Source organism: Mastigoproctus giganteus, chromosome 7 (genome assembly GCF_048544385.1).
Source record: "Mastigoproctus giganteus isolate SK-2022 chromosome 7, ASM4854438v1, whole genome shotgun sequence".
In the NCBI taxonomy this organism is placed as follows: domain Eukaryota; kingdom Metazoa; phylum Arthropoda; class Arachnida; order Uropygi; family Thelyphonidae; genus Mastigoproctus; species Mastigoproctus giganteus.
Window position 1 is genome coordinate 33,379,257 of NC_143581.1, and position 26,464 is coordinate 33,405,720.

The 26,464-nt window shown below is 35.7% G+C and overlaps 1 protein-coding gene across 2 annotated transcripts in view; it reads left to right on the top strand.

Moving 5' to 3' along the window:
- Rnmt (RNA guanine-7 methyltransferase) overlaps positions 1–24,806 on the top strand; it is a 145,752-nt gene extending 120,946 nt beyond the window's left edge. For both annotated transcript variants that reach the window (XM_090377609.1, XM_090377610.1), the window contains exons 8-11: positions 2,934–3,051; positions 6,883–6,999; positions 21,474–21,507; positions 24,640–24,806. In XM_090377609.1, coding sequence (XP_090233735.1) covers positions 2,934–3,051; positions 6,883–6,999; positions 21,474–21,507; positions 24,640–24,791 — 421 coding nt within the window. In that variant the 3' untranslated portion in view covers positions 24,792–24,806. The remainder of the gene's footprint in view (positions 1–2,933; positions 3,052–6,882; positions 7,000–21,473; positions 21,508–24,639) is intronic.
- The last annotated feature ends 1,658 nt before the right edge of the window (positions 24,807–26,464 follow it).

Below are 26,464 nucleotides of genomic sequence, written 5' to 3' on the forward strand. Positions count from 1 at the left end.
ACATTAGACTGGTTGCAGAAAGGAGGCAATGTGAATGGAGAGTACTTAACCATTTACGATTTGCAGATGACATTATGGTCATAAGCCATGATCCCAAAGAATTAGAGAAAAATCTTAATCAGTTATGCAGAGTTAGTAAGGATTTTGGTCTAAAGATGAATATGGCTAAAACAAAAGTAATGATGAACAAGTATGCCACAGAAAGGGATATAATGATTGAAGGAGCAGTAATTGAAAAAGTGGAGTCATATACTTATCTGGGACAAGTTATTAGCTGTAATAATGATAAATGGCTGGAAGTCAAGAGAAGAATAAATTTTGGATGGATAGCATTCAGGAAATATAGTCACATACTGAAGAGCAATATCCCAGTTTGTCTGAAATGTAAAATAATGAACCAATGTATACTCCCCACCATGACTTACCGAAGTGAAACTTGGGCACTCACCAAAAGAATGGAAGAGAAGCTGAGAAGTACACAGCAAAGAATGGAACGAATTATATTGGGAATCAGACTGTTAGACAAGAAGAAAAACACTTGGATTAGGCAGCAAACTCAAGTAAAGGACATTCTTATCAAAACTAAAGAACTAAAATGTTCTTGGGCAGGACACATAGCTCGAAGACATGATGACAGATGGACTAAGAAAATAACAGAATGGTACCCAAGAGGAGCTAGAAGAAAACTTGGAAGACAATGGCGGAGATGGATAGATGAAATTCATGAGTTTGTGGGTAGTAAACAGATGACCATTGCACAAAACAGAAGGAACTGGAAAGTTGCTGGAGAGGCCTTCATCCTGCAGTGGATTGAAAATGGCTGATGATGATGATGCTTGTTAGATATATGTACCTAAAAAAAAAAAAAGTAAAAGTTTTGACGCTTTTGGCATACTTTGTTACTTCATACTGTGCAAATTTAGGTCTCTTAAACTCTGTACTAACAAGATTCTACTGTAGTGAAAGTTTCATTAAAACCGCATTTATTTTATCAGGATCTTGCTATATATACTTTTCGGGATGAGAGATTGAATAAAATTGCAATATGATCCCAAAGTATTGAATAGTAGAGCTGCAAGCTTTGGAAGGAATGTTTGCTTTATCTGCAACTTAGAAATGAAGAAAGCTATTGGCATGGCTAAATAGCCATCTGGATAATATAAAATGTTATCTAGAGGGCTGGTTATTTTAGTCGGATAAAATATTTCTTTTATGTATTTTAATTGACAATTGACATCTTAGAGGAAGGAAAGAATTATTTATAATTGGCAATTACTTTTAAATAAATTTTTGAGTGCAGAAATACAAGAGCAGGTTTAAAAAGTTATAATGAAACTGTTAGAATTTTTATTATTTGTCAGACTAAGTGTAATTTGTTTTTAATGGTCCTCCATTAGAATGTAGTGGTTTCATCACTTGTCACTCATTTGTAGAGGTCTGGGTTTGAATTCTGTGATTGAATAGAAAAATTCATGGACTTCTTCAATTGGAACACTGTAAATCGCCAGTCTCAGGCAGAGATGGTAGCCCCTTCCTTGTGTGAGTTATTCTAGGTCCTTCAGCCCACACAACATGCAAATTGACATATGAACAAGTTTATAGACATACACGATACTTTTCTGATTTTGTTACCATTATACATAAGTATATTTTTACACTCCTGTGGAATTCATTATTATGATTTTTAGTTTTAAAATTTAATTATTTGAAAACATATCTGGTATTGTGATTCCTATCGTTTTTTTTTTTTTTTTTTTTTTTTTTTTTTAACCCACTGACTGCTATGAACATGTTTATATATGGGAAGTTTTTGTGATTTTATGGATATTATGCATTTTGAATTTCTGATCTCGGTTAACAGAAATAACAGGTATGTTACTGGCACAGAAAGGCATGTGCATATATATATCAGGAAGTTTGGATAGTTCAGCAATTCCAATGACTTTGTAGACAAAAAAGGAGAGATTTATCTGTAATTAACTCTCAGTCCTTGGACAAATACTCAACTTGAAAACATTAGGGTGGTTTTTGCATTTCTTGATGGAGTGTAGGAAGTGATTTTTATTTTTTTATTTTTTGAAAGAATTTTTCCTATGCAAATGGTGTTTTACAAACATGAGATTTTGATAAATCACTTTGAGACTACAAAATGGGTTGATGTTTCTTTGGACAGAATTTAACATGGTTCTAGTTGTCTGTAGGTTGATATTATGTAATGAACCAAAGTATAAAAGTTTCCTTTGATTGGTAAAAAGGCTGTTTACTAAAGGTTTTGCACATTCCAAGATGGCATCTCATGGCAGATGCTGTCTTGGAACATTACAGTTATTTCACTTGTTTGCTGCCTGTGTACTGATTTTACAAAATCAAGCCATTTGTTGATCAGGTTTGAGCTCTCTTAAAATTATGTATTGATGAGAGTTTAGGTTTGATTTAAATAGAAAAATCTCAGCCCAGCTATTTTACTTTAATAAATAACATAGCAGTGAGGTGGTTAAAAAATGAAAAGGGTGAACGATGCAGCAAAAATTTTTAATAAAATAAAAACACTGCTCTTTTTATATTGTACTGTATTCTGAATAGCTTAAAGATCACAGATTTATGTAGTGATATGTAGTGCTTAGCTTGTTGAATTTGATTATTCTCCTGTAGAAAATTGTATTAGCTCCTAAATTCTGTTCATCCAAAAAATTGCTTACCTAACAAATTAAGTTAGTAACCTTGCAAAATTTTGTCACTTATAAGTTTCGTAATATCTGCACCATCTTATTTAATTAAGATGGGTTACCAAAGTACATAATAATTTTGCATGATAAATCTTTGCATAAAATACAATAATTCTTAGAGGTAGAAAATCAATATTCAGTTTATAAAGCAGACACATAATTAATGTGCTGACAGCTTGGATGCCTGATATTTCCCTGACTGACCAGGCTCGCTTCTCAGTACGGACTTGAACTGGTTTATCGGAAAAGATTCGAAGATTTCTTTCAAGATCACCAGGACAGCAGGGATGGAAGGCTTCTTCTCAAGAAGATGAGAGCATTAGAGGTATGTTGTATGAAAATCTGTTTCCGGTTCTTATTATTACTGTCTATTTTTAAGTTGTATTTCTATGTTTCGATTTCTTAAAAAAATAATTAAAAATAAATAAAAATAAATGCAAGATTTCACTTGGCTGAAAAGATGATGTTACCAACAGCAAATTCAAAATGGAAAGCATTCAAAGAATTTATCTTGGAAGCTACTAGGCTTTACATACCAACTAAGAAATATTGTTCAAGGTTTAGGCCTAAATGGATGTCAGATGAACTAATGAGACATATGGCAGAGAAGAAAAATGCATGGGATACATACAAATTAACACGTGACACAGAAGCCTATGGTAGATACAAGTTGATCTGTAACCAAGTTACAAAGAAGGTTAGGCAGGCGAAGGCAGATTACGAGAAATCTTTGGTAAGGGATGCCAAGAAAAACAGCAAAGAGTTCTTTACTTGTGTAAACTCTAGAAGGAAGGGGATGAATCAGATTGGTCCACTTGATATCGATGGATCAACTGTTGATGATACTGTTCAGGTAGCTAACAAACTAAATGAATATTTTGCATTGACATTCACACATGAGGAGTTATTCAGTGACAGAAACGCCAGAGGTGTATTCAACTCTGGCAGTAAGCTAGAGAATCTTGTAATAACTGAGAGTAAATTGGAGGAGAAATTGTTGAAGATAAACACAAGAAAGGCACCTGGGGTGAATGGGATCTATCCAGTTATATTAAAGGAGACAGCAAAGGAAGTAAGCAAACCCTTAGCCGTAATTATGAGAGCTTCCTTGGACTCAGGGGAGGTACCCACAGACTGGAGATGTGCAAATGTGACCCCAATTCACAAAGGAGGATCAAAGGCTGACACAAGTAATTATAGACCTGTGAGCTTAACTTCTGTTCCAGGAAAATTAATGGAGGCACTAGTTAAAGAAGCACTGCAGGATCATCTAGACAAGACTTCAGTTATAGCTCGGTTTTATTAAGGGGAAGTCTTGCCTGACCAATTTGATTGGATACTATGATGCAGTCACAAAAGAACTGGATGCAGGGAATAACTTTGATATTATATACTTAGATATTAGAAAGGCTTTTGATACTGTAGCACATGGAAGACTGCTACACAAATTGGAGCAGTGCGGCATTGGAGGCAAATTGCTGCTATGGATAAAGGGGTGGTTGAGGGGGAGAAGACAGAGAGTGGTAATCAATGGACACTGCTGATCGTGGACTAATGTTATCAGTGGAGTCCCTCAGGGTTCAGTGTTGGGTCCATTATTGTTTTCTGTATTTATAAATGATATTGATGATGGTATATCAAGCTTAACGTCCAAGTTTGCAGACGATACGAAGGTTGACAGGGCTGTCAAGGACGCTACTGACACTATGCTGCTGCTGCAACAGGATCTGGAAAGGTTGAGCAGATGGGCTGAGAGATGGAAAATGAAGTTTAACATCGACAAATGTAAAGTACTACATATGGGAAACGGCAACCCCAGAGCAGCGTATCAACTCTGTGGTACCACACTGACAGTGGTAGAGAATGAAAGGGACCTGGGGGTAGTTGTGCAGGCAGATACGAAGTTCTCTGAGCAGTGCAGACGGGCTGGAAGAGTAGCTCATGGTGTATTGTCAATGATATATAGGAATTTTTCTAGCAGGGATAAGGAGGTGATTATTCCCTTGTATAAGGCGATGGTCAGGCCACACCTAGAGTACTGTATACAGGTCTGGAGGCCTCATTTCAAGAAGGATGTAGAGCTGCTGGAACGAGTACAGAGAAGGGCAACAAGATTAGTGAATGGAACAAAGGGGTGCTCTTACGAAGAAAGGCTTAAGTTTTGCAAATTACAGTGTTTGGAGACCAGGCACCGGCGAGGTGATCTGATAGAGGTGTATAAAGCCTGGAATGGTTTGAGCATGCTCAATGCTGATAGGATTCTTCCTCTTGCTCAGAATAATCACCTGAGAGGGCATAAATTCAAATTAAGGAAAGACAGATGTAGGATAAACGTGCAGAAATTTGCCTTTAGCCAGCAGATGGTTGGTTGGTGGAACAGACTTCCATCCCTTGTCGTGGAAGTTGATAGCCTAAATAAGTTTAAGGCTCAGCTGGACAGGTATTTCAAACGAACAGAGGGGTGAAGTGGGTTGTTTTTTTTTTTGTTTTTTTTTTTGGCTGATGCTGCATAAGCTTGCTTTCTTGCATCAAATGCCTCTACTAATGCTAAGATTCTCGCTTAGTATCGTAAATTATACGACGAGAAGAAGGCAAACACTGCTCAAACTACTCTTGATAAGTTTTTTTACAAAGAAATAAAACACTTTAAATCTGAATTTTTCTGTTGTTTAAATTACAGTGTAATTAATAAATATTAGTTTTCCTCCTTTTTTCGTTTCCTTTTTCATACATTTGTAACCGACAGTAAGAGAGTTTTTAATGTTTTGGCAAAAATTTTGAAAGGTCACGGAACAATCATAATTTTTCCCATTGATTTTTAAGATCGCTTTGCACGGTTTCAGCTTGCATGATCATTTTTACGGTCCCACTACTGTGCAAAGTGAGGACTGCCTGTATATTACAGATATATATTATATATATGTATATATTATATATAATATATATGAGTATAATAGTGATTGTAGTGTGCCCCAAAATTTTAGCATCTTTCAAAGTGTGCCGCAACAACAAAAACGTTGAGAAACACTGGTCTAGCAGTTGAAGAGGGTTTCTGAGGACACCAACTCAGATGAGGAATCAGTAGAATCAAGAGCAAAAGAAAAAGCCTAGTTGTACCAAGGAAGCAAAATTGGAGATGTGCTAAGAAAGAATTGAAGTCGGGTTACTCCAATAAAGATAGTGTTCTTGTTTAGGAATCTCAATGTTAATTGCAGATGATCATAGGAGCAGTAGTAGTGTTTTTTTTTTTTATAAGTTGACATTTAAGGAACTGTTGGTGGATGTTACAAATACCATACAATTTGTATAATAAATACCATCGATGTTAGAAGATGATATTGTAAGAAATTTGGGGGGGGGGGGGGAGATTTGAAAATGTCATTGTTGGATATGTTATGAAAATCTGTAAAATTATGTAATGCTAAAATTATCTAAAATCCAGGGAGTAGTAAGCCCTCTCTCTTTTTTCCCCATTATTAAAATTATAGTTGTGGTGTACTGCTTAGTTCATGCATTTTTTTTTGATAAAATAACAGTAAATTTGAACTTATACTTCACATATTCATGCTTCCTAGTACTTACAGAACAAAAGCAGAAATGAAGACCCCACTATGATGTATAATTTTACGCATAGCTGTAAAGTTTTTCATCTGCTCCATTTCTCTTTATTCTGTTGCATATTTTATCACTTCTAGTTTCAACTCATCCATTTCATAGCCTTGCTTTTTTGCCATGATTTACCTGAATAAGTACTACAACGAACTACTGCACAAAGCTCCAAAACACATGAAATTAAACAGGAAGTGCCATTGGTATATGGAACTGCAGGCCACCTGAAGCTTGTAGCAGCAGAAATTACAAAATCTGCTCCTGGTGGGGTAGAAAAATTTAAAAATTTTGTCCTTTTCTGGTGATCATCACTATAAGACCAGAGTAACACATTGGTACTCCCAGTATTAGTTTTCATGTAAAGAATTCATAACAGTAGTTTTTACTCCTCTTCCCCCATCTTGTGATCAAAAAATATGTTATTTTATTGAAAGACAGAAAGTTGACAACGACTTTGCTTTAAATTGTTATTAAAAAGTTGTCAGAATTATGATAGGAAGCAAAAAAAGTTGGATTTTTTTTTATTGATAATGTACTTTGTTACCAGACTTTTCCATCTCCTAATGGGCAGCAAATGGGCAAGACGGCAGATTATGAAGATGCTAAAAAGTATCTTGAAACTCAACAGCAAGAGTCCCAGAATCGAAGGAGTCAACTTAATTTGGTATGTGTAAATTTTATATTGAACTAATGATGTTAATTTTTTATTGTATTTGTTAGCATAATTTTAACCTACTTAATCATAGATATACAGTAGACTCTAGATTTTCTGGGATAGATGGTAAAAAACAAATCCCTGATAATCGATTTCCCAGTTAATCTAAAAATACAAAAGTCCCCGACATACGTAAGAGATACATTCCAGGACTTCTTACTTCGTCAAGTACTCGGGAATGACTAAAACATATTGCTACTATGTTATTATTGACAAACCTGAATTCTGCGCGATACTTGTTAATGTTTGACCATTTTGATACATCCTTATTATAATGATTCCTTAGAGATTTAACACCATTTTCAAACTTTTGAATAATTTCAAATTTTTGTTTAACTGAAAACACAACTCTTTTGCGCTCACCCATCATTTTCGCGATTTCTAAACGGGGGAGAAAAGAAGTTTTTTTTTTTTTTTTTTTTTTACTATGAAAAAAATTCCGACATCCCTGATATAAATAACGAAACAAAATTTGGCCTTTTGCACTGCAGCGGACGGAATACAACAATCGATGCGACACACTAAATCAAACTAAAACATTTGGTGTTTTCTTTTTTGAGCGGCAGGTGTGAAGACAGCAGGGATTGCAAGATAATAGGTACACTAATCTCCCAATGACGACTTATAATTCTGCTTGTCATTTATTTACGACTTGCAAAATATCTGTTTATACCTATTCTAGTTATTACTTGAATTTTTTGATTTCTAGTGATTTTTTTTTTTTTCACTGCTTTGCCCAGTTAGCAAGCAGTGAAACCCACATATTTTTTTGGGTATGCCAAGCTGAGCTTGCTACCTGGGAGTCTAAACCACTAATGGAACTGATATTCAGATGGAATTCAGGTCAGGTGGACTGAATTTGGGCAAAGTCCAGTTGTACTATGACAATCAAATCCTCTGCTTTTACCTTCACATTTGTGGAACTGTTAGTAACCCTGGATATGCAAGTACCCCATGTGCAAGTCTTCAAATATGGCACCAAGTATACTAGAGTTGACCACTGAGGTGCAAACCAATGTAAGCAGGGATTGAGGTGTGGGATCCACACCACACGGAGGAATCTCACCCCTCTGTGTTACCAGGCAATGCTAGGTGGTAGATAACTCTCATCAACTGGTGCAATACCGCCACTTTGCTTAATGGAGTCTTGAAGTGGTGGAACCCATGTTTAGTCTCCAGAGCAGCAAAGTTCTGGCAACCCCCCCTCCCCATCTCCTCCTTCATGCAGTATATGTTATATGTCTTTTGAGATTATGATGGACATAATGGCAAGATCCAGTCTTCCTTACATTTTGATGATACAACTCTAAAAGGTATTCATGGGCCAATTGCTAGATAGAACACTGGACTGAACTTATTAACGTTCTACTAGGCCTCCAAATCAGCTAGTGTATAATCTTGCTGCCTCTACTCTGCCATATAGTGACTGGAGGGTGTCCAAGTAGTAGGTATGTGGGGGGCATTGTTAAAGCCAGAAAGCTTTCAAGGAGCTGGGTATGTTCTTGCCATGTGTACTTCATGTCCAGAAACTTCATTACTTCATACGTGTCCTCCCTACCTTTTCTTACTACCGAATACTCATGAATAGTCATACTATTAGAACAAACTTATTCACAAAAAGATCTAAACTTCCTAAACACTTCTTCGTTTGTTTCACAAATATACATGGTCTCATTTCCAATCTTAATGAAGTCCATTTCCACTTATAGTCTGGCAAGCCCCACATATTTTTCACAGAATTCCAATTATCGACATTCCCTGTAAGACACTTGGTAATTTGAAATTTCCTCTTTTCAATTTTCTCTGACTTAAAATCTTTCTCTGCCCCATTCTGTCAGATTCATCTGTTGCCTCTATCATTTCCCCAATTCCACTAATCACTTAGAACTCTTTTACTTCCTCTCTTTTAAACTTGACTTTCTCCATTCCAACTTTCCTAATTGTGCACTAATTTTTCTTGGTGATTTTAATGTTCACAAATCCAGCTGGTCGAGATGCTGGGGCTTTTGCAATTATTAATGACCTCGCACTGATTTTTCATTTATCTACCAGAATACTAGACAAACCTAAACACACAGCGAAATACCCTTGATCTTTTTCTCACAAACAACCCTTCTAAGTACACAGTTGAGGTGGGTGGTCGTCTAGGCACCACAAATCATAATTTGGTGGTGGTCTCTGCTCCAGTGGAGCCTTTCTCTGTGTCCATTTTCATTGCCATGTTGTTTGGCATTATAAGAATGCAAAATGGGATGATCTGTGACGTTTATTTTCTTCTTTTCCTTGATCGAATTACTGTTTCAAGTCTTTCAATGTCAGTGTTTGCTCAGATCATGTCAGTGAAATTATTCTTGTAGGGATGAAATCCTTTATCCCACACACTACCTTAAAATCTTGTCCTTTATCTAAATCTTGGTTTTTCCAATAGATGTGCTAAGGCTGTGCAAGATAATGTTGCATATCGCAATTGGCTTGTATCTAAATCTCCATGTTCATTTTCTGCCTACATGCAAGCTTGCAACTTTTGTAAAGCAGTTATTAATCAGTCCAAACTAGATTTTGAACAGGCTAAGAGTAGAAAACTTGCTTCTTGTCTAAACAGTAGTTGCGCATTTTGGTCTCTTGCCAAAGCTATTGGCCGCAACTTTTTGGCCATTTCTATTCCCACCTCTGTCAAAACTAGATAGTTCTATTGCCACCTCAGCTAATGATAAAGCTGGCCTGCTAGTATCGTACTTTTCTTTTAACTTGTATATTGATAATCTTGGTAAACCACCACCTACCATTCCCAGTACACTCCATTCATTGCTTCCTGTTGTCTTCCATCAAAAGGATGTCAGAAAAATTTTGAACAGCCTTAATGCCAAGAAAGTGTCAGGTCCTGATGGTATTTCTCCACTTGTTCTCAAAAACCTGTGCTCCTCCTCAGCTTACTTATGTTCTGTCCCACTTTTTACACTTGCCTATTCCACAGGTGTTTTCCCTTCTGCATGTAAATTTGCTCGTATCCAACTAGTTCTTAAAAAGAGTGACAATCCCTTCCATCCAGTTATTGTCCCATTTCACTTCTACTTTTTCTAAAGTAATGGAGAATTCTATTAACTGCCAACTTTTAAACTGTCTAGAAACCTTCCATCTGATAAATAATTGCGAGTATGGATTCCATCAGTGTCAATCCACTGGTGATATACTGGCTTGTGTTATCCATCTATGAATAAATTCAATGGAAAAGTTTGGTGAAATGTCAAGAGCAAGCAATTGCTCTTGACATTTCAAAGGCTTTTGGTCGTGTTTAACATAAAGTTCTAAATAAGCTTCCATCTTATGGTTTGCTAACTGTTTTTCGTAATTGAGTATGTAGTTTTCTCTCTGACTTCTCACTACAGGTGATGGTAGATAGCTCTGTCCAACTTCTCCACTAATGCAGGTGTACCCAAAGGGCTGGCAAGGTTCAGTTCTTTCTTCACTCTTTTCCTCTTGTATATTAATATTATTCTCCCCTTGACTGGAAATCCTATACTGATGAGAGCACATTGGATTCTGGTTTGAGAAACCTTGCCTTGCACAAACAGCCTTATCTTTCCAAATATCCACTACCAATTCCTTAAATGCTGATCTCCTGTGGGGCAAAGATAACTTAGTTGATTTCAACTCTACTAGAACTCAGTCTTGTCTTATATCTCACAAAAGGTTTCTTCTGCTCCTATGCTTGTCCAGAAATCTGAGTGATATCGAAGATATGACTCAGATTTCTAGACAAGATCACATATCTATTTTAGGGATTACCCTGACTTCTAATCTGTCTTGGCATAAGCACATCTCAAATATTGTTTCCTCTGCATTTAAAAGCTGTGTTTTCTCTTTCACTCTCGGCATTATACTTTTCTTCCAAACAGCTGCTCGCTCTGTACAAATCCACCCTACCATGGAATATTGTTCCCGTATCTGGATGCTGCTTCTAAAACTTCTCATGTTTCTAGATTCCATTCAAAGGAGGGAAGTTAGGGTAATTAATTACCATTCTCTTACAAAGTCTCTCCACTCACTCGCTTTCAACTGCATGCCTTTTCTGTAGATACTTCTATGGACACTGTTCTTCTGAATTGTCTTCTGTAATTCCCAATCTCTCTTCTATACCAGTCCAAACTCGTGAACCAACTTTTCTTCCTCATCACTTGGAAAGAACCTGTTTCTTTAGTGACTCAAATTCTTCTAGTAATGTGCCAAGCTTTAATTTGAGATCAGTACACTCCTTACATCAGGAACAAAGAAATGAATTGTGTTGTGTTATGATTAGCAACTAGATCAACCTATGAATACATGCCACAGGCTATGTAAGCAATGAAGTTATGACTTGCACGGCAATCATCTATGACCATTTCATTTGGGTCACATTCACAGACAAAGTATTCAGCATGGATCTTGTAACAGCTATTGTTTATTAATTTAATTGTCATTCAGTAATGCTGCCATCATAATATTGATGTCATAAAACTGACTTGTCATTGATGGATATATTTGTTTTAAATATGAAGAAATACAGACACTGTCTTGTTATGAAAAACTTTTAAATAGACAGTACAAGGTGTTTGGGACATTCTATTATTTCTCTTCCCTTATTAAAAATGAAATGTGGTAAATGTAAAAAGAAAAAAAGATCACTAACAACAGTTACTTGTCCATGTGATTAGGGGGTGCCTCCGTAGCCAGGTGGGCAGGAATAGCAGTGCGCAGCACATGCTTCTTGATTAGACCGGGGTTTGAGCCCGTGACCACCAAATATGGAGGATGTGGAAAGGTCAGGGAATGACCACTGCATATCCCCGGAGCAATATGGAATATGGCCTTAGTTGCTAATGCTCCTAAAAACCAAATAACAACAACATAACAACAGCAGTAATTAGGGCAGTGTTTCGTTCCTCAGTTGTACCTGTGAGCTAATTTATGTTTAATGAACCCCCATAGCATATTGTCATATAATGGCAGAACTGGACAACAAAGAGGGACAGATAAATTTGCAAGCCATAGCCAATCTACATGTTTTGGAACTTTTCATTAAAGAATTCTCATGCATTGGTGGCAAAATGATCTTGTTACAACTCTTGACCAAGTAATTCTTAATGTTTCATTTGCGGCACAAATTATTTCTGCCTTATGTTGAGGTAAGTTGTTTTTTTGTTTTGTTTTTTTTTTTTTTTTTGGTAGGAGTGGGGAAGATCCTCAAAAAATACAACTGCAATGCAACCATTACAGTCTATTTTGTAATGTGATGTGCTATCTTCTTCAGAGAAGTGTAAGCATTCCTATTTTTTGCACTGCAGTAAATTGTATCCTTTTGGAGAACATTATTATTCCACATACAAAAATCAAATGTTCACTGATTTCTTATAATTTCGGCACATCTGTGCTGCTTAACTCATTAGCAAGAGAATGACTATATGAATTTGTGCTGGGATCTTTGGTGATGTGGTCTCTTGTGAACACTGAGACTCCGTGGCTTACAGATGCACTCAAGTTTGCATCTTGTTTTGTTGACATTGATGATCTATCCTTGATGGATCCAGCTATTTCTCCAAGTGTAATACCATATTATCTCTACTTTGGATGCCATTTAGGAGATAAAAACAGAAGCTGGTCACTGCACATATAGTGAATATTGTGCTATGTAAACCTCATTGAATGAATGAAAAGAGGAGCAAGCCATTTGTTTTTATGAGGAGCAGGAAGAATAAAGTAGAATATCTGAACTTTTCTTCTGCAAAGAAGCCAGGCATACAAAGAGATCATCCCACTGCTGCATGTCTCATTTCATTGAAAAAGAAAAGGACCCAACGGAAAAATCCTGGTTTTTATTCTGCAGATTAGCAAAGAATTGCACTTAAGTGAACAAGGTGAGCTTTGTAACCTAGTATGTGATTTTAATCTTATTAAAGGAAAGGATGAAACTTTCCAGCTATTAGTACAAGGATTTATGTATTTCGGAAGGGAGAGGGAAGATGGAGACATTTTATGGTGTGCAGGAGTTTCATTATGTGACTCTATATATAAACGGACTGATAGAAGAATTAGGACTTTAGCATAAAGCTGAAGAATTGTGGCTACTATTTATTGATTCAATACCTGTAGCCCATTTTGGGCTACAGGTGTTGAATCAATAAATAGTAGCCACCAGAAACTTACAAGAGTGTCCAAACACTGAATGCAATCACAATGAACATTGCCGGCAGTTATGTAGTAGTAGTAGTAGTAGTAGTAGTAGTAGTAGTAGTGGCATGTGATGCAAGAAAGCAAATGTATGAGCTTATGCAGCATCAGCCAACAAAAAAAAAAAAAAAAAAATCACACCATTCTCTCCAAATGCCTGTCTAGTTCCTCCTTAAATTTATTCAACCTATCAACTTCCACAACGACAGATGGAAGTTTGTTCCAGCAATTAACCACCCGCTGGCTAAAGGCAAATTTCCGCACATCTATGACGGTTTTAAGGTTATTGTGCTTTTACTTGGATTTTGGTATGTATTTACCGAGTGTTGCTATTTTTACTGCTTGTGGGAAAATCAAATAACAGTACAGTGTCAAAGATGCCAGCACAATTTAGTTCCTGGGAAAAGTAATATCAGATTGTGTCATTAGTGGGTTGTCAGTTAGTACATAAAGTTTGTGAATGCTTTGGACAGTGAAAAAATTGTGGTTTTAATTATCTGTTTTGGACTGCAAATTAGGAAACTAGGATGACGCCGATTTGAACAAAAACTAAACTGTTGAAATAGCTGCAGGGCAGTCTTCAATACCTTTAGCCCAAAATGGGCTAAAGGTATTGAAGATGTTGAATCAATGCCTAGTAGCTACCAGGAACTCACAAGAATGCCCACATATCAAATGCGCTCAAATACATTGAACATTACTGGTAGTTATGTAGTGGATTTAAGGTTATCATGTTTTTACTTTGATTGTGAGATATATTTACCAAGCATTGCTGTTTTTTTTTTTTTTTTTTTATGTAAACCCCAAACACGAGAGGTATTAGAACCTATAGTACTTGGTACGGTGCTTGGGTTGGAGGCTGAGAAGACGAGAAAGAAGATATTTGTTGACATTGGACTTGAACTTCTGTAGACTATAATTTTCAGGAAATACATATGAAGGAAGGTTGTTCCAGAAAACGGCAGTTGAATGAATAAACAAGGAAGATGAAAAGTTGGTTCTGTGAGTTTGAAGTTGGACAGTAAATAGATGTTGGCTGGTGGCGGCACTGTTTTGAAAGAGAGAGAGCGGGAATCATAGAAGCCAATTCAGAAGATCAGTGCCCATGGAAGTACAGGTGACCCCCCCCCCCCGCTTAACGCTGATCATTCGTTCCAGAAAAACAGAACGCTAAGCGAGCGCCGCTTTCCCATAAGGTAACATATGTATTTGTGAGCTGCGGTCGGTGCCATAGGATATTTCCTAATCAATAATAAACAGTAATGAAAAGATGCACAAATGTCGGTCAAAATATTTAATATTCAAATATTTGCACATATAAAGTATTCTGCATTACAATTATAATTATGTGGTAACTACTTGCGTATCAAAAGTAAACTTAAAATTCCAATTAAAATAATGAATTTAATTGATTTAATTTAATGGATGAATTTAATCATGAAAAATGTGTGGATTTTGAGTTGAACTTTGGCTCTCTTCCAAATAAACTAAAAGGGGTATTAATTTTAAATGGCCCGCAGCATTACCACCCAACAGTAAAGTCAACTGATCCTTCGCCGCTTTGAAACTTGTCATGTTTTTTGTTCTTTCAATATGAAACTTCTTTTAGGCATTCGTTTCCACAAAAGTCCTGCTTCATCTATGTTAAAAACATGTTGAGAAGTATAACACATAATACCCCTCTTCAGGCGCCTCCGTAGCCAGGTGGGAAGGAGCAGCAGTGCGTAGCACAAGCTTCTTGATTAAACCGGGGAGTTCGAGCATGTCACCACCAAATATGGAGCATGCGGAAAGGTCAGGGAATGACCACCGCACCGGAGCAATATGGCCTTAGTTGCTAATGCTCCTAAACAAAAAAAACAAAAAAAAAAACCCCCTCTTCAATAATTTTAACAAGTTCTTTTTTGAAAGTTTCGGCTCCTTGATCTGCAATAGCGGCTTCTCCCTGGATTTTAAATCTATTCTACCAGCCCTTACCAGTTTTAAATGGTTCCACATTTTTTTTTTTTTTTTTTAGGCGAGTTTTCTTCAGATCATCATATTGGCTAATCTCTCTCTCTCTCTTTTTTTTTTTTTTTTTTTTTTTAATATTTAACTTAACTGAATTCTGCATTGGAATATTATCTGCAATAAAATTAGTCTTTCCACTTCAATCCTAATAGCCGGCCTAGCCCTAGTTGCTTGTAGTGGAACAGCTATCTTTCCCGCTGCTAAAATTAATTCTTTATTTTTGTATAATTGTTCTTACAGTTAAAGTTGCAAGTCCTAAATTATGGCACACATCCGCATGTCGTTGACCGGAATCGATTCGCTTCAAAACGTCTAATTTAATTTTCAAATTCAGTCTTTTTCTTACATTTATAGTCTTTGTATTGCGCCCAGACGTTGTTGCTTTTTCATTCCTGTCGGTCATTATTAGCTCTTCAAAATATAACTGCGTTGGTTGAATTAATTATGATACAATGTTCAAGTAAACTTTCCGTTACGCACGATGTCTAATACTGTACTGAGTGATGACTAGACTTCAGATAAATGCATATAACACAAATATTACAAGCAATATATTTGATCATTTTTTAAAATGTTGATTTTGGAACTACGTAACAAGTCACTGTACTGCAATTAAGTTTTAGCGTGCGAGAAAATTTCACTGAGCGTGGGAAAATTCCTCAAGTCGGCGTAGGAAACGTTTTAATGCTGTTTTGCTATTCATTTTCAAGCTATTGACTCCATCAAATGAAACGATTTCGTTAAATATGTCAAAAATGTAATCTGTAAAAGAGCGTTATAGTGATATGTGACAGCGTTATATCGAATCAGCGTGAAGCGAACTGCGTTATAACGGGGGCCTGCTGTATCTGTAGAAGAGGCATGCAGCAGAAACAGTACATCTATGAGACAGCGAGTGGAGAGACTCTGTTAGAGATGAATCATTAATTAACCTAACTGCCCTCTTCTGAATGGAATCAAGAAGCCTGAGAGAGGTTTTCGGGGCACCACCCCAGATGTGGGAACAATATTCCATGGCAGGGCGGATTTGCGATTTATACAGAGTGAGCAGCTGTTTGGAAGAAAAGTAATGCCGAGAGCGAAAGAGAAAACCAAGTTTTTTAGATGCAGAGGAAGCAATATTTGTAATGTGCTTGTGCCGAGAGAGATTAGAAGTCAGGGTAATCCCCAAAAGAGATATATCATTTTGCCTATAAATCGGAGTGTCATTAAAGATAAGCATAGGAGCAGAAGAATCCTTTTTGCGAGATATAAGACATGATTGAGTTTTAGAAGGATTAAAATAACCTAAGCTGTCTTTGCCCCACTGGAGAATTACCTGGAGATCAGCATTTAGGAATTGGTAGCGGATATTCGAGAAGTTGAAGCTGATGGAGCAGGGCAAGGTTTCTCAAAATGGAAAGTAGAATGCAATGTGCTATCATCGGCAAAACTATGGATAGGATTTCAAGTCAATGGAAGAAGGTCATTAATATACAAGAGGAAAAGAGTGGGAGAAAGAACTGAACCTTGGGGGAAACCGGCATTAGTGCAGAAGACAGAGAGCCATCTACCATCACCCTCAGTGAGCAGTCAGAGAGAAGACTGGATAACCAATTACTAAAAACAGTTGATGAACCATAAGAAAGCTTGTTTAGAAGACCTTTATGCCAAACACGATCGAAAGCCTTTGAGATATCAAGAGCAACTACTTGTGTTTCACCAAACCTTTCCATTGAATTAGTCAATAAAAATGGGTAACATAAGCCAGAATATCACCAGTGGATCGACTGACGGAATCCATACTGGCGATCGTTGATCAGGCGGAAGCTTTCTAGGTAGTTTAAGAGTTGGTGGTTAATTGATTTCTCCATTACTTTAGAAAGAGTAGAAGTAATTGAATGGGAGGGATTTGTCACCCTTTTTAGGAACTGGCTCTGATATGAGCAAATTTCCAAGCAGAAGGAAAAACACCTTTGGAATAACAAAGTGAAAAAAGGCAGCAAAGAATAGGAGCACAGGTTTTGAGAACAAGTGGAGAAATACCATCAGGACCTGGAGCTTTCTTAACATCAAGATTCGTCAAAATCCTTCTGCATCATTTTGACGGAAGACCACAGGAGGTATTGAATGGAGCGTGTTGGGAATGGTGGGAGGCATTTTACCACGATCATTAATACATGAGTTGGTAGAAAAATGGGATGCTAGCAGGTCAGCTTTATCCTTGGATGAAGTGACAACAGAACATTCTGGTTTGGACAGAGATGGGAGCAGAGATGGGCAAAAGTTTCAGCCAATAGCTTTGGCAAGAGATCAGAATGCTCCACTACCATTAGGATAAGAAGCAAGTTTTCTACTCTTAGCCTGTTCAAACTCTAGTTTGGACTGATTAATAATTGCTTTAAAATTGTTGCGGGCTTTGGTGTAGGCAGAAAATGAAACTGAAGAATTAGAGACAAGCCAATTACGATATGCAACATTCTTCTCTTGAACAGCCTTAGCACATTTATTGGAAAACTAAGGTTTAGATAAAGGACGAGATTTTAAAGTGGAGTGTGGGATAAAGGATTCCATTCCTGCAAGAATAATTTCACTGACACGATCTGAGCAAACATTGCCATCAGAAGTTTTGAAACAGTAATCCAACCAAGGAAAAGAAGAAAAGAAATCTCGCAGGTCATCCCATTTTGCATTCTTGTAATGCCAAACAACATGAGGTTGGGAATAGCCATGAGATAAAGGCTCCATTGGAGAAGAGACAATCACCAAGTTGTGATCTGAAGTGCATAAAGGACCTCTCACTTCGACCGTGTACTTAGAAGGGTTGTTTGTGAGAAAAAGATCAAGCGTATTGGCTGTATGATTAGGATTGTCTGGTATTCTTGTAGGTAAATGAACAATCTGTGCAAGGTCATTTGTAATTACAAAAGCCTCAGCATCTCGACCAGCTGGGTCGGTGTGACTAGAAAACGGAAGCCAGCTGGAGTTGTGAACATTAAAATCACCAAGGAAAATTACCTCGCTGTTAGGAAAGTTGGACTGGAGAAAGTCAGGTTGCAAAGAGAGAAAGTCAAAGAGCTCCAAGTGATTAGTGGAGTTGGGAGAACGGTAGAGACAACAGATGAATTTGACACAATGAGGTAGAGAGATTTTAAGCCAGAGAAGATCAAAGAGAGGAGATTCCAAATTGTCAAGTCTCTGACAGGGAATATCAGAACGGACATATGCACAAGTACCACCTTTGAGACAAAAGGAATCATACAGCGAATAATTTGGGCATCTGAGATGAGAAGTGGTTGAATCAACCGATAACTGAGATTCTGTCAGAAAAAGTACATGGGCTTTGGCAGACTGCAAAGTGGAAATGGACATCGTTGAGATTAGAATTGAGACCACGTATATTTGTGAAATGAATTAGGAAGTGCTTGGGAGGTTTAGATCTTTTCGTAGATTAGCTTGCTGTATTAGTTTGACAATTCGTGGTGTATTCAATAGTAAGGAAAGGTGGGTGGGACATGCTGTATGAAGTAATGAAATTTTTGGATATGGCATACACATGGTAAGAATATACCCATATCCTTTACATAACGTGGCCTCGACAATGCTCCCCGCATACACACTACTCGGACTCCTTGCAGTCACTATCTGGCGGAGTAGAGGTAGCAAGATTATACACTAGCTGATCCGGAAGCCTCCTAGAGAGTTACCAATATGTTCGGTCCAGTGTACTAACTAGCGGCCGGCCTGCGAACACTGTTTTAGAGCTGTACCTTACAATGTAAGGTTTCCACTGCTTGTGGGAAAATCAAGTAACAGAATAATACAATGTCAAAGATTGGCCAGCACAAGTTTGTTCCTGGGAAAAATGTCAGATATGTGCCATTAGTGAGTTGTCAGTTGGTGTATAAATTTTGTAAATGCTTTGGACAAAAAAGTGGTGGTTTTAATTATCTTCTTTAAACTGCAAATGAGAAAACTTGGATGATACCAGTTGCAAACAAAAACTAAACCCTCTTGAGTTAGCTGCATGGCAGTCTCAAATCCTTGGTTCATGGGTTTTTAGGTGATAAAACGTAAGAGAACTATAAATAAGGTGAAACTTTTCTTTCCATGATACGATTACAAATGAGTGCTATCAATGAAGATGGAATCCAGCAATGATAAGCAACTTGCAAAGTGATGGTGCAACACTCCATAGATCAAAAAAAGTAATTTTATTGAATTTTTAGCCAAAACCCAACAAACAGAATGTTTAATGGGAAAAGAATTTTTATCCACTTCTGTGTTTTTTTTTTTTTTTTCCCTTAATATTTCTGCATAATGTAAGAAACTGTTTTATTAGTGAATAAAAGTTGATTTGCTTTTAAATAAAATTACAGCAAACGCTCACTGGGTTTGCTGTAAAACCCTGGACTTGGAAATAAAGTATCCACTGAACTATACTTTTCTTCCCTATGAAAAGGAAAAATTTTGTATGGCTGTTTAGTCTGTATGTAACTGCCTCAATCTGATGGTAATTACCAGGACTTGGCAAATAGTATTTAATAGAACTGTAAAATAGAGAACTAACAGTTCTCTATTTTATGATTACAATGGCATGGATTGATACAACTTTCAATACAGTAAGGTGGACTCTTAGTAGACAATATACCTTTGACAGCATTATTTTTCTGAATGAACGTATGTTTTTCTTTTGTTGAAGGAATATGATGAAGAATAATGGCCCAATGAAGCATATTTGGCTTTCATTGGTATAGCACGAAAATTAAAGTTCTGCAGACTGCATTTTGTAAGTTTCTTATTCAACTTTAATACAGCAAACTTTTATCCTTTCTTGATTGAACACAGGAAAAAATAAATATTCAAAGATTTTTCACTCATGAAAACAGTTAATATATGATTTATAAAGAATTTAACATACAGATAAAAATTAATTGCATAATAAATTTAAAAGCTTTTAATTTTCATAGAGTTTAATTTTAAAGAGATCCATTATCGTAGCATGAAGTTGAGTGATATTGGCTGCTTTGGGAAGTAGGCATTATTGAATTTAACATAAATAAGCGAGGCTAACACAGTATTTTCAACTGTTGCATGATATGAGATTTATTGTGTAATGGCTGTTCTAGAAAACATTTATTATGCTGTTCATCTCCCCACCCCAGCTGGCAACTAGATCTTGAAATAAAAAAAAAAAATTATGATCAACACAATTTACATGGTGCCTTTGTGGGCAGGAGCAGCAGTGCGTAGCACACGCTTCTTGATTAGACCAGGGTTCGAGCCCGTGACCACCGCATATCCCCGAAGCAATATGGCCTTAGTTGCTAATGCTCCTAAAAACCAAATAACAAACAAACAATTTACATTTTGAGTCCTTAAATTAATATTATTATTAGTAGTGGTGGCATGTGATGCAAAAAAGCAAGCTTATAAAGTGTCAATAAAAAAAAAAAAAAAAAAACTTCCCATGCCATCTATCCATCGCCTCCAATAATTTGTCTGGGTCTTCCTTGAATTTATTCAAACACCCACTGGCTGAAGGCAAACCTCCACACATCTGTCTTGTGACCATACTTCTTCAGCTTTAAATTATGCCCCCCCCTTGTGTGCGTGTGTGGAAGAGGAAGAAGGCCATCAGCATTAAGCCTGCTCATTCCATCCAAAGCCTTAAATGCCTCATTCAGATCACCCTAACATTCCCCTCACCAGACTTGTTGCCTTTCTCTGCACCCATTCCAGTAAATAACAAGCAATATTTCAAACATAAATGTGTTCTCAATTTAGCATTTTTGCATAAAATATATACATAATTTACTTTTTATTTAATTTTAAAACAGGAAAACTGCTTGAATAGCTGAATGGATCTGATCCCTGCAGAAAAAAAGTGCACAGTATCCATTTAGTTAAATGTTACACACACAATATTATTCTTAGCCTGTATTACAATGGCTCTCATTATTCATACTTCTGACTGCAGTTATTTTTGAATTTTGTACTTAAAGAATGGTTTATTTATTTAATCCTGATTATTATCATATACTCCATTTCTGATGATAAGCTTTCTGATGTCATTCACATTTCTAGGTGGTGAATTGCCTAAGGAGACAGAGAACAAATATGTAATATGTAATAAAGCATTATTCAAAGATAATTAAAATTTGAACAATAATATCAGTATGATTAATTATATACCAAAGTCAAATTAATTTTTTATTTTACTCTTGCAGGGTACACTCTCAAAACCTGAGTGGGAGGCAGTTTGTAAGTATATATTTCTTGATTAAACTAGTACAGATAAAACTTCTTTGAAATATGTTGTGCATATAGAAAGCTGTTTTTATATAAATTCATTGTTTAAAGATTATTCGAAAAGTACAGTTTATTATTTAAATTTGAAGTTTATAGTAATTTGCTGCCAGGCACATTAGGATTATCCCCCCTCCCCATATAACTAAGACTATTCTCTCCACCCAGCAGTAACTCACAGTACATTTCAAGGAAAATTCTGCCCCAGTTTCTTCTACAAAAATTTGAGAACTCTTACTGAGAAGGGTCGAAATTACCCCAACAACTTTATTTTTGCTCTACCTGTTGATAGATTAAACAGCTACATTTGGTAAGATTGTTTTGTAGTCAATTTTAAAATTGTCTAAATGTGGCACAAGTAGTTAATTTATAAAGATGACATCTTGCAAGATTTAGCAGCACTTGCTATTTTTCTTTGAAGTAATGGAGCTTTATTGCAGCATGAAAATGCCAGGTCACATCCATCCCATAAAACTATTGATACCATTGCAAAACTTAGTTTAATCCTTTTAAAACATAATCCTTGTAAAGATGTGGCTCTTTTAGGTTCTGGGATTTAAAAGGCTTGACATTCATGACAGTAACTCAAGTGATGAAAATGGTGCAAACAACATGGCCTCGGTTGTATGCTGCTACATTATATTATAAAAGGATTTTGATTTCAAAAAAAGACTATCTGCTTGCTGCAACTACTCTGTGTCTCTTCTGCCTGCTAAGCATATTCAAAGAGTGAAAAAATTTTGCAGAATAAAGGGAAAATGCTAGCAGAATATTCTCTAGATTTTTCTAGGTAACTTTGGTTCTTTTGGCAGTTACTAGTAAAAATGTTATCGGTCTGTAATGCATGCCAACTAATTAAACATTAAATGCAAGCCAAGCTTCAATTTCACAAAATTTTAATCAGAATTTTGTCTGCCAGGTAGGTGCCGTCTTGTCAGAAACCACAAGGCCTCTCTGAATGAAAGGAATCCTAAACCCTGCCATTGGGCAGGTTTTAAGGGTTATGGTCCTTTGCTATGACAACCTGAACCACAGAAGAAAGTCAGTCAAAAGAGAAAGTAAAACTCTGAAACAGACCCTATATATATATCCCAAAAATAATGCCCTCCTTATGAAACTAAAAGAATCTAGATACCCTTCCCCCTTTCAAGTCTCACAAAATGAACAGTGTTTGAAACTCACCTCTCTTTTGATTTTCAGATTTTTATCCAAATAAGAGATTTCTTTAGAATATCATAGCACAGTGCCACAATCCTCAACCCTTTCCATTTATAGGGTTTAGGAGTTAATAAAATGCTACTTCCATTCTTGTTCACTGAGAATTTGTGGTTCTGGATGAAATGGAGCCTCCTATTAGATGATATTTTGGGAAGTTTGTTTAGTAGTTTACATCTAACCTCAAATTATGTACTAAATGAGTGTTTCCTAATAACTGATAAAAGAGATTACCACATTTGTAGCATTCTGTTATTGAGTTGTTCACTTTCATGGCAGAAGAGACAGAGTAGTCTTGGCAGATACATGGTGTCTTTTAATTAGTGATTTTTGAAATCTTTTTTGTTTACTACTGCACTTTATAGTGTAATAGTGCGCGCGCGCACACACACACACACAAAAATCCCTGTTTATTGACCCAATTACTCTTTATTATTTAAGTTATACAGGTTTAATACAGTTCAAGGATCTCCAAACCTTTATTCTCACCTTCATCATCAATAAAATTGTGAGGGCTGTTTTCCACACTGATATATAATTTAGATATAATACATCATATCTAGATATAATGCATTTATAAATAAAACAAATAATATTGCATTACATTTACTACACTTGTTACATTAATGATTTCTCATCATTTTGTACTTGAACTTCGATTTAATTTTGTTTTGTATTTTTTTATTTGTGATCTTTTACAATTATATGTGATTTTAGATATGCCTTCCATGTAAATGATTTATAAATTAAAAAAATTAAAAAATATATTTAATTATTTTTTTTCCAGGGTGCGTGCTAGTCCTTTTAAGTAAAAGAAGGTGCCATAGGATATTTCCTAATCAATAATAAACGTTAGTAGTGAAAAGATGCACAAATGTCGGCCAGAATATTTAATATATTGAAATATTTGTACATGTAAAATATTCTGCATTACATACATAATTATGTAGTGACTACTTACATATCAAAATTAAACTTAAAATTCCAGTTAAAATCATGAATTTAATTGATCTAAATTGATTTATGATGAATTTAATCATGAAAAATGTGTCGATTTTGGGTTGTACTTTGGCCTCTTCCTGGTAAACTAAAAGGGGTTTTAATTTTAAATCCCCCGCAGCGTTACCAGCCAACAATAAAGTCAACCAATCCTTTGCTACTTTGAAACCTGGCATGATTTTTTCTTCTTTTAATTCTTCGAAAATGTAACTGCGTTGGTTGCATTAATTATGATACAAAATGTTCGAGTAAACTGTCTGTTACGCACAACATCTAATACTGTATTGAGTGGTGGGACTTCGGATAAATGCATATAACGCAAATATTACAAGCAATATACTTGATCATTTTTTAAAATGTTGATATCGGAACTACGTAACAAGTCACTGTACTGCAACTAAATTAACGTGCGAAAAAATTTAAATGAGCATGGAAAATTTCTCAAGTCTGTGTGGGAAACGTTTTAATGCTGTTTTGCTATTCATTTTCAAGCTATTGGCTCCATCAGATGAAACGTTTTCGTTAAATATGCCAAAATGCGATTTGTAAAAGAGTGTTATAGTGATTTGTGACAGCGTAAAGCGAACTGCGTTATAACGAGGGCCTGCTGTAGTCGCATTTGATACCTTTGCTGCCTGTACTCTTTCATTTGCCATCTGCCTTGTATCTTCTGGCTTAGAATTATTATTTTTCTTATTTATTTATTTTTTTTTTTTGTCAGTTCCAGATTTTCCATATGGGATATCCAGCTTTATAGTTTTTATTATTTTTTACTATATACTTATTCCCCCCCCCCAAACTAAGCAATATTTGATGTGGAAAAGTCTTTTTTTATCCTTTTTATTGTATTAAGGCAAATTTCTTTTTTTGTAGGTATGTATGTTGTGTTTGCTTTTGTCAAAGTAAAACCAAATGAAGTAGTTCAACAGGAATCTCCTGGAGAAAAACAACAAGATACTGTCAAAGAAGACTCAGACAATTCATCACAAGAAAAAAATGACCAAGCTGAAGAAAATAATAAATAAGATTTTGAAACAAATGTTATATCTCCTCGGATATTTTATTAAAACTCAACAGTATGAGTATACTGAATGAAATGTAATTCGTTAATAGTTTAACTAAAACCCTTTATGGGCTTATACTAAATATGTACCATAAATTTGAGATCTGATGTAAAAGAAATTATATTCTTTTGACCATTATGGGATTTGCATTTTGATTTTTTAATTTTTGATTTTTTGAAAATTGAGTTTTACTCAGCATAATTAAGAGTGAATTCTTTGGACTTAAAATGGAGTAAGAAAAACATATTTTATATATTTTTATATCTTTTATTTCAATGAAAGGTATGGAAAGTTTGAGGGTTGCATCAAATATCACTTGTTTTGTCCTTCAAATTAAAAGTGGTTTGACAGCTTAAAGACTTCTCTGAGAAGGAAGGGAAGGTATATATGGTGGCAGTCATGCTTTGTATCAAAAGAAGCCTAAATACAATAAAAAGCTGTCACACCTTCAGAAGCTATGCTACTGTCGTTGTTTTAGTGTGGTGCAAGTTAGTTGGAAGAAAAGGTATAATGAAAGTGGTAGTAATCTGCAGACCAGAAGCTTAATGGTGAGAGAGCCTCAAAATGCATATAGATCAGGCAAGCAAGTCTATTATAGGTGATTTCAATTTGTTCCTAATTGATCGGAGTAAATGGAAGGGAAACTCATCAAGAACAAATTTCTTGAATCAACTAGATCAGGGATGGCCAACTTAATTTGTGATGCAATCTACTTTTTTTCTTCAAAATGTGCCACGATTTACCATCTCAAGAATTTCACTGCACATGGTTAATAAAATTAATCAACACATTGAAAATTGTTGTTTATAAATTTTAAAATTAAATACAATTCAGAATTCTTATTTTAAATTCATACATATTTAAAATTTTAATTTATATGAAGTTTGTGTCTTCATGTCATCTGCCAGGCTTTCAAAATCGGGGCCATACTGTGATGAGGCCAACAGTAAAGAATCTTCTGTATGCAAGTCCATAAGAGTAGAGCAATTCTTCTTCTTTGTTTGTTTCAAATACGAAAAGGCCAATTCGCATAGATATGTGGAACCCAAACAGGAATTTAAAAGTTCGCTGCATTTTTTTACATTTGAGACTTTTCTCTGCAAACATATTTCCAAAAGTCATTTTCTGATGATCTGGCTTTTAGGAAAATATCGTTTCGCAATGTAATAATTTTTTTTTCAAGTAATATTTTCTCCATGTGAAAAATCTCAATGATTTTTTCTGGAATTTGTTTCATATCTAAGTCGATATTAAATGGATAAGAAATATATTGAACAGTGTCTTCAATTGTTTTAAAATCATTGAATCTGGTTTCAAAATCATCCACACCTTTCTCAATTTCAGAAACATTCTCACTATTAAATTCAAAAACAGGATATTTTTGCAAATGATCTTGCATATTTGCAAGATGATCGAATTTTTATGCAGAAATACTACTAATCATGTCACCCACATTTTTATTTTTTTCTTGTAATTTCAAATTCAGATCACTGAATTTACTGGTAAAATCTGCCAAAAAAACCAGATCACACAACCACTCCGTATCTTGTAGCTGCTGATAATCATCTCCCTAAAAAAGTTTGATCAACAAATATTTTAATTTTATTCAGCTAATTTCGAAATCTCTGTAGAGA